The sequence below is a fragment of the Lampris incognitus genome, chromosome 6, assembly GCF_029633865.1.
Source record: "Lampris incognitus isolate fLamInc1 chromosome 6, fLamInc1.hap2, whole genome shotgun sequence".
NCBI lineage: Eukaryota > Metazoa > Chordata > Actinopteri > Lampriformes > Lampridae > Lampris > Lampris incognitus.
Window position 1 is genome coordinate 52,786,752 of NC_079216.1, and position 12,319 is coordinate 52,799,070.

Below are 12,319 nucleotides of genomic sequence, written 5' to 3' on the forward strand. Positions count from 1 at the left end.
AATCATGTAAACTGTTAAAGAAATGTGAATATGCTGAACATGTTGACAGTGGCTTGATAAACATGAATGCATAATACAGCTTTAGGAGTGTAGGCCTTTGTGTGATGTAGACCTCCAAAAATTATGCTGGATTGTGTTAAACTGATTTTTAAAATGAAAGTTAAATACATAGCCTATGGTGAATTCCACAGCTAATTGATGGAAACGATGTAGATTTATCAAGCTTTAAGAGTATCCAAAGCAATGGTTGACTGTGAGTCCTACACCGATGCTATATTATTTTTTTAAATAATGATACAAATAATCGACTAAAAACAGTATAGCCTAATTTACACAACCATAATCATACAATTGGCCTACGTTATCATAGCCTGCACGCTTCTGTGGTTTCGCATGAAAATGTTAAGCGTGTTATGGGCCACACATCAAAAATAAAGTCTGTTCGCTGATTATTCAATAAATCAGAAAATAAGTCTTAGTCACTTACACTCAACGTGGTTGTTGGTCCTTTGCTCCATGTTGCGTGCATAGACGTTCCACATTGGATGTGGGAAGAGGGCTCCACCGTGGACGTATGTGTTCCCGACGTACTGCAGGAAGTCATGCAGCTCTGGATGGTCCCGCTGGACGCGCCTCGTGTCCGGGTGGTGAACGAGCAGGGCGAAGTTGTCTTGAACTGTGTCCAGTGGTAGGTGGCCGAGTGCCATCACCTTGCGGATGACTGCTGCCAACTGAAGGTCATGCAGTAGTCAGTCCAAGTCTTTGCACCCTCTTCCACAGGGCTTGACTGAAATGGAAGTAGCATCCACTCACTTGTGCCCTTGGAAGTTCTGTTTCCAGCGCATTGATAAGCGCCTGTTCAAAGTTGCATATGACCTTTTGAGGTGCCCAGTGGTGCTGCGTAATCCTCCTGGTTTCCCGTTTGATGCAATCGAGCACCTGCCGGTAGTGCCCAATTGTGCGCTGGCCCATCAGCGCATGCACCAGAGGGATAACGAAGCCATGCATGTTTCCAAGTACTGTAAAAACTTGGCTGAAGGGGCGGGGGCATGTTCTGAACGTTGCATCCATATATACGGTTCCACAACCTCACAGCTTCCTGATGTTTCCCTCTGTGGCAAACACAGCGATAGCCCACTCGTTGTCTTGGTGCAGGAGGAACTGTTCCCTGTCCCATGTTTCAGCCCATGCACCTTCGATGACAACATCCTCAAGTGTAGCTGGAATCGGGGCTATGACTGCTGCGCGTGCTCTGGCCATAACACTCCTTACAGACTGGAATCCTTGTGGTGGTGGTCTGTCGCCGCCACCTTGGATTTGACGTTGCCGACGCTGCAGGACCCTTTGCGCATTATAGATCCTTCCGATTGGGACTGTTGGCTCCCTCGCAACTTCTGCAATCACCCCGTCGGAATTCTGCATGGTGCACCATTTCTCCGTCAGGGGGATGCACGTGTTCCCCAACATCGTGCACAATAATGTTAGCATCCACGTCCTCCACTTCAAATCTATTTGTGATCAGTGGCACTCTACAGTTCCACCTCCAGCACCTCCATCTAATGGTGTCTTGATTGGTGCGGTGCTTCTACCTGATCTCTGAAGTTCTCATGTACCAACACTTTGCCCCCTCGATCACCATCCATAACTATCGCCATTGTTTGTCTTCTTGTAGGCTAGTAAGCACATGACAGTGAGTCCACGAGTTATCACCGATAACAGCCGATTGTTGCAAATTGTTGCAAGTTGGCGGGCGGTTTAGACATTGGTGAATTTTGATCATGTGGTTTAGAACGCCAGGAAACTTGCGTGCAGATGACCACACATCCACGACAAGTTTTAAATATTTCCAAACTCGTAATCATGTGTGCATCTGGCTATTTATCAATTATTTTTCGAGCAATATGTGTTTTGTGATTCAGCTTTAGCGTTGTTGATTAGCCTTTCATTCATATTTTGTCAAAAAGGCGTATTCATTAGCCTAGGCCTATGTCCCATTATTTCTGTAGCATACAGCATCTTAGAATCTTAAGAGACCAGGCAGATATTGTTATTATTTTATTGTTATTACCATGCTATATTAGCCTACTTTATAATTATAAATATTTCAATTATCCAATTTTCAGCATTTCTAATATAAGGCTAGATTGTTATTATTATTATCATTATCATCATCATCATCATCATCATTATTATTAGGCTATTATCATCATTATTATTATTATTAGGCTATTATTATTAGTATTATTGTCATTATTATTATTATTATTATTATTATTATCACTACAATTATGATGCTTAAAGGGCCTTACTGAGCAGATGGTTTCTATCTAATATCTGTCAGATGCTTTTCCCAATAAGCTGGTGTGGTTATGATGGGAATGACGGCTTTCTAGGGAACATAGAAGAAGTGGGTCGGAATTGGCCTATTGTCGGTATCAGCCAGCTTACGCAGGAGTCTATCCCTGGTACAGTGCGCTAGACCTCTGGGAGATGGACTGCTGAGGACGGAACACAACACCTATCCTCAGCTCCCAGCACTTCTCGCACAATGTGCTACTCATACGCTGAGTTGGCGGCACCCGGGATCGACTCACGACCTTGCGATCCATAGGCGAGAGCTCTACCGACTGAGCTATGCCCGGGTACAATTGCCCAAGGAACATAGGCTTACTATATTACATTCAGACACAGACGAGCCAGCTCACCTACTCGGCGAGGTGCATTTTCCTCGATAAGTGACACATTTCACGCATAAATATCAGAGAACTACCGGGGTGGGTTATGCGCCCAAATATAGGCTATAGCCTAATAAGTTGAAATTGGTTTAGTGTCGAAAGTTTCCACATACTTTAGCCAACCTGGACTTTGTGAATTCGTTTTTGTGATATAAAAATAGAAATCGTATGATTCATTGTCTTCTTAATAATCTGCCCTAAATAATGCATTATTGAAAATGCACTTTTTGCGCCAAACAGCGTCAAACCTGCTGACCGGGGAACATAGGAGCTTTTTTTATAAATAGGGTCCTATGTTCCCCGGGTGCCCTAGGGGAACATAGGACCCTTTTTATAAAGAAAGGTCCCATGTTTCCCTGCACATACAAAATGGGGAACATAGGACCCTTTTGGGGAAAAGTGGGGAATATAGGGCCCTCTGTATAAAAAAAGGTCCGATATTCCCCGGTCTCATATAAAGCGGGGAACATAGGACCCGGGGACTACAGGACCCGGGGACTATAGGGAGGACCCCGGACCAACTGCCTTTCCATTCTTCATCCTCTTCATAGCTGCCCTCACTTCCTCCTTGCTAATCCACTGCACTTCCTGATTCACTATTCCCACATCATCCAACCTTCTCTCTCCCTCATTTCATTCATTCATCAGCACCTCAAAGTACTCCTTCCACCTTCTCAACACACTCTCCTTGCTTGTCAGCAAATTTCCATCTCTATCCTTCAGCACCCTAACCTGCTGCATATCCTTCCCAGCTCGGTCCCTCTTTCTAGCTAATTGGTACAGGTTTTTATAGTGTAGGTACAACACTATGTAAAAATATGTACAACAGTATACTAAGCAGGCAATAGTTGGCAAGAGAGTATAAAGGTATTTAAGGGGAATAACAGGTTTCTTCTTCCCTGTGTACAAATCAGAAAGTACAAGCAGAAGCCCATACATGGGGAGAAAATACCTAAATAAGTTTATAAACAAAAGACACAAGAAAGGAACATTTTGGGCATTTAGTATATTGCTTCAAGGATATTATGCTGCTAAGAAACATTAAAATAAATGTATCCAGATCAGTGATCTATGTCCTGGTCAAGTGGCATAAATACAGTCTAGGCTGAATGACTTGAATTAACCATGCAGCCTATAACTAGACTATTTATATAGCAGTTGAGGGCTGTATAGTTGACTAAAGCAGATGCAGGATACCAGCAGTAAAGTAAAAAAAAATGTAGATGGTAGTGTAGTTATATAATTGTATGTGCCCCAGGTCTGAAGAAAAAAAAAACTATTCTTGTTCCTAGTAGTATTCATTTTTATTTTCTGTAAAGGTTAGTATATGAGATGGCCAGAGCTAGAGGGGACAGTAATGATTACAGCTGATATTTAACAATATGAGGCTGCAGTTCACCAATGTAGTACTCAGCATTGGTGACAGGCCAACTTTATACAGCAATGAGTTTGACTCGTACTACCTTCTACTGTATACTGTGTTGCACTGAACACAAACAGACCTCTAAAGCCATCCATTGAGTCTGCGACTAATAGGATAATTAAGATACTGACATCTATTTTACCATATTGTATAAATGCATCATTTATTATTTACCCTCTTTTCCAAATCTATAAAATATTGTCATGTGAAAATTATTTTCTAGTTATTTTAATATTTTTCAAATGTAGCTACAAATATTAACCATATATGTGATACTGTAAATAGCCAGCTCAGTGGGAAGAGTAAGATCAAAGCCATCAACACATATGCCCTACCAGTCATCAGAAACCCAGCTGGAATAATAAGGAGGAGATAAAGGCCACAGATATCAGGACACGGAAACTCCTCACAATGCATGGAGGGTTCCACACAAATTCCAACAGCCGGAGAATGTACAATAAGCGAAAAGACGGGGGCCGAGCGTTAGTGAGTGTCAGCGTTAGTGAGTGTCACCGCTACTATCCAGGATGAAACGAGGAACATCCACAAGTATATCAGAAAGAGCCCCCCCAGATGAACTGCTGAGTACCTCAGGCAGCAGAAGACAGAGAATGGGGAGGAAGAAGAAGAGCAGGTATCATGGAAAACTAAGCATCATGTACCATCAACAGATAGAAGATGTGGCTGATATCAAGAAATCCTACCGGTGGCTAGAAAAGGCTGGACTGAAGGACAGCACAGAGGCTTTGATCATAGCAGCACAAGAACAGGCACTCAGGACCAGATCGACTGAGGTAGGGGTCTACCACACCAGACAAGACCCAAGATGCAGGCTGTGCCAAGACACCCCTGAGACAGTCCAGCACTTAGTAAGTAGATGGGTGTAAAATGCTAGCTTGCAAAGTGTACATTGAAAGGCATAACCACATGGCTGGGATAATGCACAGGAAGAGCTGTACTGAATACAGACTAGAAGTCCCCAAGTCCAAATAGGAGACACCGCCATAGGTGGTTGAGAATGGCAGAGCTAAGATCCTGTGGGACTTCAAGTTCCAGACTGACAAGCAAGTGCTGGCTAACCAACCAGACATTGTGGTGGTCAACAAGAAACAGAGGACAGCAGTAGTGATCGATGCAGCAATCCTGAGCGAGGTCAACATCAGGAAGAAAGAGCATGAGAAGCTAGAGAAATACCATGAGCTGAAGGAAGAATTAGATCAGATGAGGAAGGTCAAATCTAGGGGCTGTGACCCCCAAACTGGGAGAGTGGCTCCAGCAAATTCCAGGAACATCCGAGGTCTCTGTCCAGAAGAGTGTGGCCCTAGGAACAGCTAAGAAACTGTGCAGAACCCTCAAACTCCCAGGCCTCTGGTAGAGAACCCAAGCTTGAGGAAGACACACACCATCTGAAAAAGGGTGAGAGGAAGATTTTTATATATATTATGTTAAATTGTATACAACTAAAATGTTATCAGAGGAACATAGTGTTTATGTAGTTTAACGCCAAAAAAACAAAAGGTCAGCATAATATACTGACTATACTGTCTCCTTAATATATCTCAGCTTTTTACACACATACACACACACACACACACACACCAAATGATCACCTCATTGCTATAATGCACTAGAGCCAATGTGTTGAAGTTATACAGTTTTTTTTAATCCTGGCTGTAAAGTTGTAAACTATCAAGCATAACTCAACAGCTCTGCAGCTGATATTTTACCACCAGATGGCAGGTATTCACACTTTGGTACCAGTACCTTAGGATAATTGTCCAAGAACAATATTTATTTTCCAAGATCATATTTTAGATTTGTATAGATGGCAATCATTTAAGGTCTTACATTTAGGAATACCATAGAACAGGTGAGCATATTGAATATAATGGAGAAAACAGCATCTCCATCCTTAGTGGAGTGGATAAACAGAGACATTGTTTTTTTTTTTTTTTGCCAACTGTACCTGGTAGTTCGTGCACTCCAGTCTCGACCTCCATGCTGCTGCCCTGGCTGCTCTTGCCGCTGCTGGAGGTGGAAGGCTCTTTAATGATGATGGTGGGGATGGGAATTGAGCAAATTTTCTCTGGACTGTCCTCAATCTTTGACTGTTTAACTAGCATCCCCTTCCTCCTGGCAGATGGGCAGGTGTGTGGAGGGATGAACGTGCACGTTTGTTTGTTGGGGAAAACACACACAAAGGCAAAGAGGGAAAAGGATATGAAGAGAGAGAGCATTAAAAAACAAGGGGGGGGTGGAAACATGTAACAAAATCGGTGAGAGTGGTAACGTGGAGGGACAAAGCAAAAGGAGAAACAAATATAATCAAAAGGTAGAAAACGCAAAGAAGAGTTGGCATTATTGGAGGAGCAAGGTAAGGATTAACATAAGGAAGATAAGGAACATGACAAACAAAAATGGGAAGATTGATGGATGAATAGAAAACAAATAAACAAGCACAGACAGAAAGAGAGAAAGCCAGACACTGTAATACCCACACCACACAATACTTCAACAAGACAGATATACACTAAAATGCAATGTAAAGACACAGTATATGATTCACAGCCAGATACATCATGACTTATGTATGTACAGAGTTTATGGTGAAAATGCAATATGACACAAATGAAAGTACATCTTTCTAGACCTATGATCAAATTACTATTAAAATAAGCTTTGGAAAAAATAGATACATCGATATAAATAGAAAAATAGAGTTAAATGGAAAGAAAACAAATCATTTCTCCATGTCAAAAGAAGAATAGAGTAGACTACAACAAACTGTGACTACCAGAGTAGAGCAAAGGAAACCTGACTAGAGTACACTCTCAACTTGTGTTGTCAGTGCCACAGATAGATGGAAACCAGCCTCCACATTTTCCGCTGGCAGCGACTCCATGATGCAACAGTCGCTAATTAAATAGTGGTTCTCTTGCAGCAGATGTTGAAGAATATTTTTCACATATGCTTGCCTAAGAAGTGTCTGTGTACAATGTCACCAATCTGTGTACCTTTGGTTTATTTCATTTCCATTATTTGCTAGAACAAGGTAAAACATAACAGAGCAATAACGGTACCTGGTAGGTTTATTGGGGGTGAACAGAGCCAGAGAGGAGCTCAGTTTTCCGAGGTCAGAGTATGGATTCTCTGGTATTTGGGTGGCAGAACGCCGATTCAGGAAGCTCTGCTGGGCCGTCAGAGGAGCGGATGTGCTATGGTTGCCATGGTTACTGTAGCTGTCGGGGTTAAAGTTTTCTTCACCAGGGGAGTCTTGATAGTATAATCCCTGATCTCCTCCTAGAATAACAGCAAACTTTTTAATGGAAAAAAAACTAAACAAAAAAAACAACCTTGCACGGAATTTCAGAGATAAATATGAATGATATCACCTATCCATTCCTGAAAAAAAAATCTAAATCGTTTAAGCCTCATTATATTTCAAGGCACAATAATATGCTTGTAAAAATGAAATGCGACGACATTGAAACATATTTGAAACCCTCTCCTCCCATCACCCACCTCTCTCGGCAGTGTTCTGGCTTGCTTTCGCAGGGGTGTTGTCTTGTGCCAATCCGGGATGCATGACATTGCCGTAGCCCCTACCCTGTGGCTGAGGAGAGGTCGTATAAGGGGAGGGGGAGGGGGATGAAGGAGATGGAGGGGACGGAGGGGAGACTGCCGGAGGAGGGGGGATCTCATCAGAGGTGTCGGGCATGGACAGGCTCCTGGTGAACTTCAGCATGGGAGGAGTCAGGAACTGCTTCTCCTCCTCTGTGATACCTGGAGGACAGGACCGGAAATAGGGCAGGAGGAAAAGTCAGAAGAAAGAAAGTTTGGAGGTGATGATGGTAGAATAACAGTGGACAGGGGAAGGAGACAGGACAGATAATGAAGAGAAAGAGCAGGAGAAAAATACATTGATGAGAGACGTTAAGTGCTTTGAATACTTAAGATTTAATTCCTTCTCAACATTACAACTTCTAGCAAAACAGTACAAAAACAACAAAAAAGGTGAGAAACACAGATTGTTGTGGGGATTCACCATCAAACTTTGTTTTTTGCTCACATTTGTATATGACGAGAAATAGTAACTTTTAATGACTATTTCTGAATATTTTTGAAATAATGAATTTAGCCACATTTGTCTGATACAAAAATAAAGGTTTCATTGTTCTTCAGTTAATACTCCCAATGATGAAAATACGCACCACAACATGCTACTATTCCTGCTAATATTACAGCTTTTGTCATAGACAGCATGCCAAATTCTAAACTTGTACTAACTGCTTAGTTAAAAAAAAAACTGAATAAATAAGAACAAAATACGAATTGTTTTCATTTAGGCTTAACACAGTAGCGATTATGGTCCAGTTTTACAAGTGTTTTAAATCTATCCTTTCCATCACTAGATAAATTATATCATATAAAGATGACAGGACTTATTATAGTTATATTTGTAAGAGGTCTTGCTCTCACCTATGGACTTCTGTCTCCTGATGGTGCCTTGTCTGGGTACACCCAGATAGGCTGCTCTGGGACTTGGAGGTACTGCTTGGGTCTGCATGGCCACTTCCTCACTATCACATATGGACTACGACATACAAACAGATGAGAAATAAGCATGCTGACAGGGTTACCTGACAGAACTTAATTTTACGCTCGAATTCATGTCATAGGGGCACAACTGTCAGACCACTGTTGTAGATGGTAAATGCTTCATAATTGCAACTTTCATTATTTAAAAGTGTTCGAGGATAAAGTCAATTTGGAAAACAACTATTTGTCATAGACCTTTACAATGTGGACATGTACTTCTGAACAACAACAACCTTGCTCTGCACAGTGCTACTTTAAGGCACTTATCAATGGCTCAATCACCTTCATTCTTCTTTCCCTTGGTTTCCAAACAGTGGACATGCAAACGTTTCCTGTTCTCTGATGTGTCTTTTTGGGGGTGTGAACACTATTTAATCTGTCCTGAGTTAATTAGGGTAAGTCCAGGCCGGATGGTTCAACCCCTCTCCAGGAGTTTGATACCAGAGCCCATGCTATGTGTGGAGGTGAGCCCAACTATATCTAGTTGGTACCACTCCACCTCCCGCACCAGCTCAGGCTCCTTCCCTGCCAGAGAGGTGACATTCCACATCCCAAGGACCAGTCTATGATGCTAGAAGTTGGCATGCCCTGGTCAGTGCCTTTGCCTGCCACCCAGCCTGCATTGCACCTTACCCCAATGTTTATCTCCACGGCTGGTGGGTCCGCGGGGTGTCAAGTTGTTGCCTCAAGTGAAGAAGTTCAAGTATATTGGAGTCTTGTTCATCAGTGAGGGTAGAATGGAGCAGGAGATTGACAGGTGGATTGGTGCAGCATCAGCAATTATGCAGATGTTGTACCAGACCATTGTGGTGAAGAGGGAACCCAGCCAGAAGGCAAAGCTCTCAATTTACCGGTCAATCTTTGTTCCAACCTTCACCTATGGTCATGAGCTTTGGGTAGTAACCAAAAGGGTGAGATCACAGATACCAGCAGCTGAAATGACTTTCCTCTATAGGGTGTCTGGGCTCAGCCTTAGAGATAGGGTGAGGAGCTCAGACATCTGGAGGGAGCTCGGAGTAGAGCCGCTGCTCCTTCACATCGAAAGGAGCCAGTTGAGGTGGTTCGGACATCTGATTAGGATGCCTCCTTGGCGCCTTCCTTTGGCGGTTTTCTGGGCACGTCCAACTGGGAGGAGACTCCGGGGTAGACTGAGAACTTACTGGAGGGACTACATGTCCAATCTGGTCTGGGAATGCCTTGGGATCCCCCAGAAGGAGCTGGAGGGCATTGCTGGGGAGAGAGATGTCTGGAGTGCCCTACTTAGCTTGCTGCCACCGCGACCCAACCCCGGAGAAGCGGCTGATGAATGAATGAATGAAGGCCAGCTGGTCCACATCCCACTCCACCAAAACAATGTTTTGGGAGGAGTAAACCTGGCTATGCATGTGCCTTAGAGAAACAGCTGCATTGACAGTAGAGTGAACAAGGAGCCACAATGTCTCTAAAACCATCTCCTGAGCTAGTTTAAAATACTTGGTTATAACCTTTCTACATAGTGTTGCATGTGCATTTAAACATACATTTTAATGAGTAAATGTGACCGAAAGCCCTGCCTGAGGACCTGAGAGAGGCCCCGGCACTGGACACATTTAAAAGCAGGTTTAAAAACCTTACTTTTTAAAACAGCCTACAGCTAAATTCAGCGTGTGTGAGTGTTTTATAAATTTTGCTATTTTTATATATTCTGCTTTGTTGTTACTTTTAACTAATCAGTGTTTATGGCACTTTTATTTTACTAACTCAGTTTTAAACTTGTTTGTACTTTTATAGAATTTGCCTGTACTTTTATTTATTTATTTTTTGTGGGGGGGGGATTTTATTGATTTAATTGTTTTATTGTGTGAAGCACTTTGTGTTACATTTGCTTGTATGAAAAGTGCTATACAAATAAAATCTGATTGATTGATTGATTGATTGATTGATTGTGTAGTTATCCCATTACCCGTGACTCATTTTAAATCCAGATGAAAATAGGCTCTAAATTCCTTTGCAAAGAATTTAGCACTATCTACTTTCCGACCTATAAAACGATGCCAACTACCATTATGATGAACAATCTTGTGAAGAACCACATACACATCGAGTAAAGGATGCAGTTAATATCACACCTTTTGCATGAATTCATATTATCACTTATTATACTTGGGAATTGAAAAAGGTTTATTTGATTCAGATATTCAGCAGTGGTCTCCATCTCCCCTTCAACAAAATAAGACCTATCACTGGAAAAATATAAACAAAAAAAAAAACCCACAATTCATTATTTACCAATATTACACACCCAAATATAATATATATATACGAAGATAGATGTAGGAAAAAAAACTTTAATTCATAGCAGTACAAGCCTGTTTCGTGCGTCACGCACTCATCAGCTGCCAAGTTGGCTATATAGTATATATATATATATATATATATATATATATATTTGAAAAATTTGAAACTGGGTTGTGATAGGTATTAAAATTGTGTGTGTGCTTGCATATGTGCATATGTCTATGTGTGACTGTGTTTTCCTGCTTACGTTGATCTCAGGGTTAAAGGGGAAGCAGCGACTGGTAGGGCGTGTCTTTGCAGGCGTTCGCCTGGCCTCCATATTTGCTGTACTGTTATTGTCCCACACTGGACTCTCTTCCTGTTTATCTACAAACACACACAATGACATGTGCACACACACGCACACACACACACACACACACACACACACACACACACACACACACACACACACACAGTGTGAATACTCACCCAGCATCAAAAGCAACAACTGCTCTTAGAGTACCCAGATATATGAAGCACTGTACAGACCGATTTAACAAGGGATTAAACTTGATTTTAGGTTTCCTTCCATTCCATAATGTTGGTCATCTAGAAGGCTATGCTAAACACACTATTTTCTTTGGCACTTTAATCTGCGGTATGGTCAGATAAAAACTTTATAATAAATGATAACCTGATGATGATGTGTGATGGTACATAAATGAAGACAATTCAATGAAAATAAAAACCGTCAATCTATTGGTCAATTGTATTTTTAAGGGGTTCCCAAGCAATGGAAAAAGTCAACAAGGAGCATTATCTTCACTATGGACCTACTGTCACCTCCCTCGGTTTTGCCTCTCCCTGGCTTTCATTAATGAAGGCTGTATATTGGAAATTTAACATTTTGAAATTATGACTGAAATAAACTAATACTTGGGAATATTAACTCATAAAAAATTGAAATTCTTCACATAAGAACATCATATATCTGAAACTCCAATGGAGCACATAATTTTCAAATTCAAAAACAATTTCTATTTTATGAAATAAAAACAATTCACTTTCTGGAGTGGTGTAAGGTATAAGTTTGGGGGGTTGGTGCTGCATTTATTCAATGCTTTTCATCTATCAATCATAAATCAACAAGCCATGGACCACAGCCCCGTAAGTTTGATAAACCAATCCGAAACGTGATAGAAAAAAAAGAGAAAAGTTTAATGCTGTGATTGAACGAGCAGACATTTTATTCAGACAATGCCACTGGTCCAAGTCAAAGCCGTGCAAGCTCCTTAACCAAGAC

At 41.6% G+C, this 12,319-nt stretch overlaps 1 protein-coding gene across 1 annotated transcript in view; it reads right to left on the reverse strand.

Moving 5' to 3' along the window:
• shank2b (SH3 and multiple ankyrin repeat domains 2b) overlaps window positions 1-12,319 on the reverse strand; it is a 251,559-nt gene that overhangs the window by 17,925 nt on the left and 221,315 nt on the right. Inside the window, 5 exon segments of the mRNA XM_056282438.1 lie at window positions 6,125-6,291; window positions 7,239-7,447; window positions 7,661-7,941; window positions 8,638-8,752; window positions 11,282-11,392. Coding sequence (XP_056138413.1) covers window positions 6,125-6,291; window positions 7,239-7,447; window positions 7,661-7,941; window positions 8,638-8,752; window positions 11,282-11,392 — 883 coding nt within the window.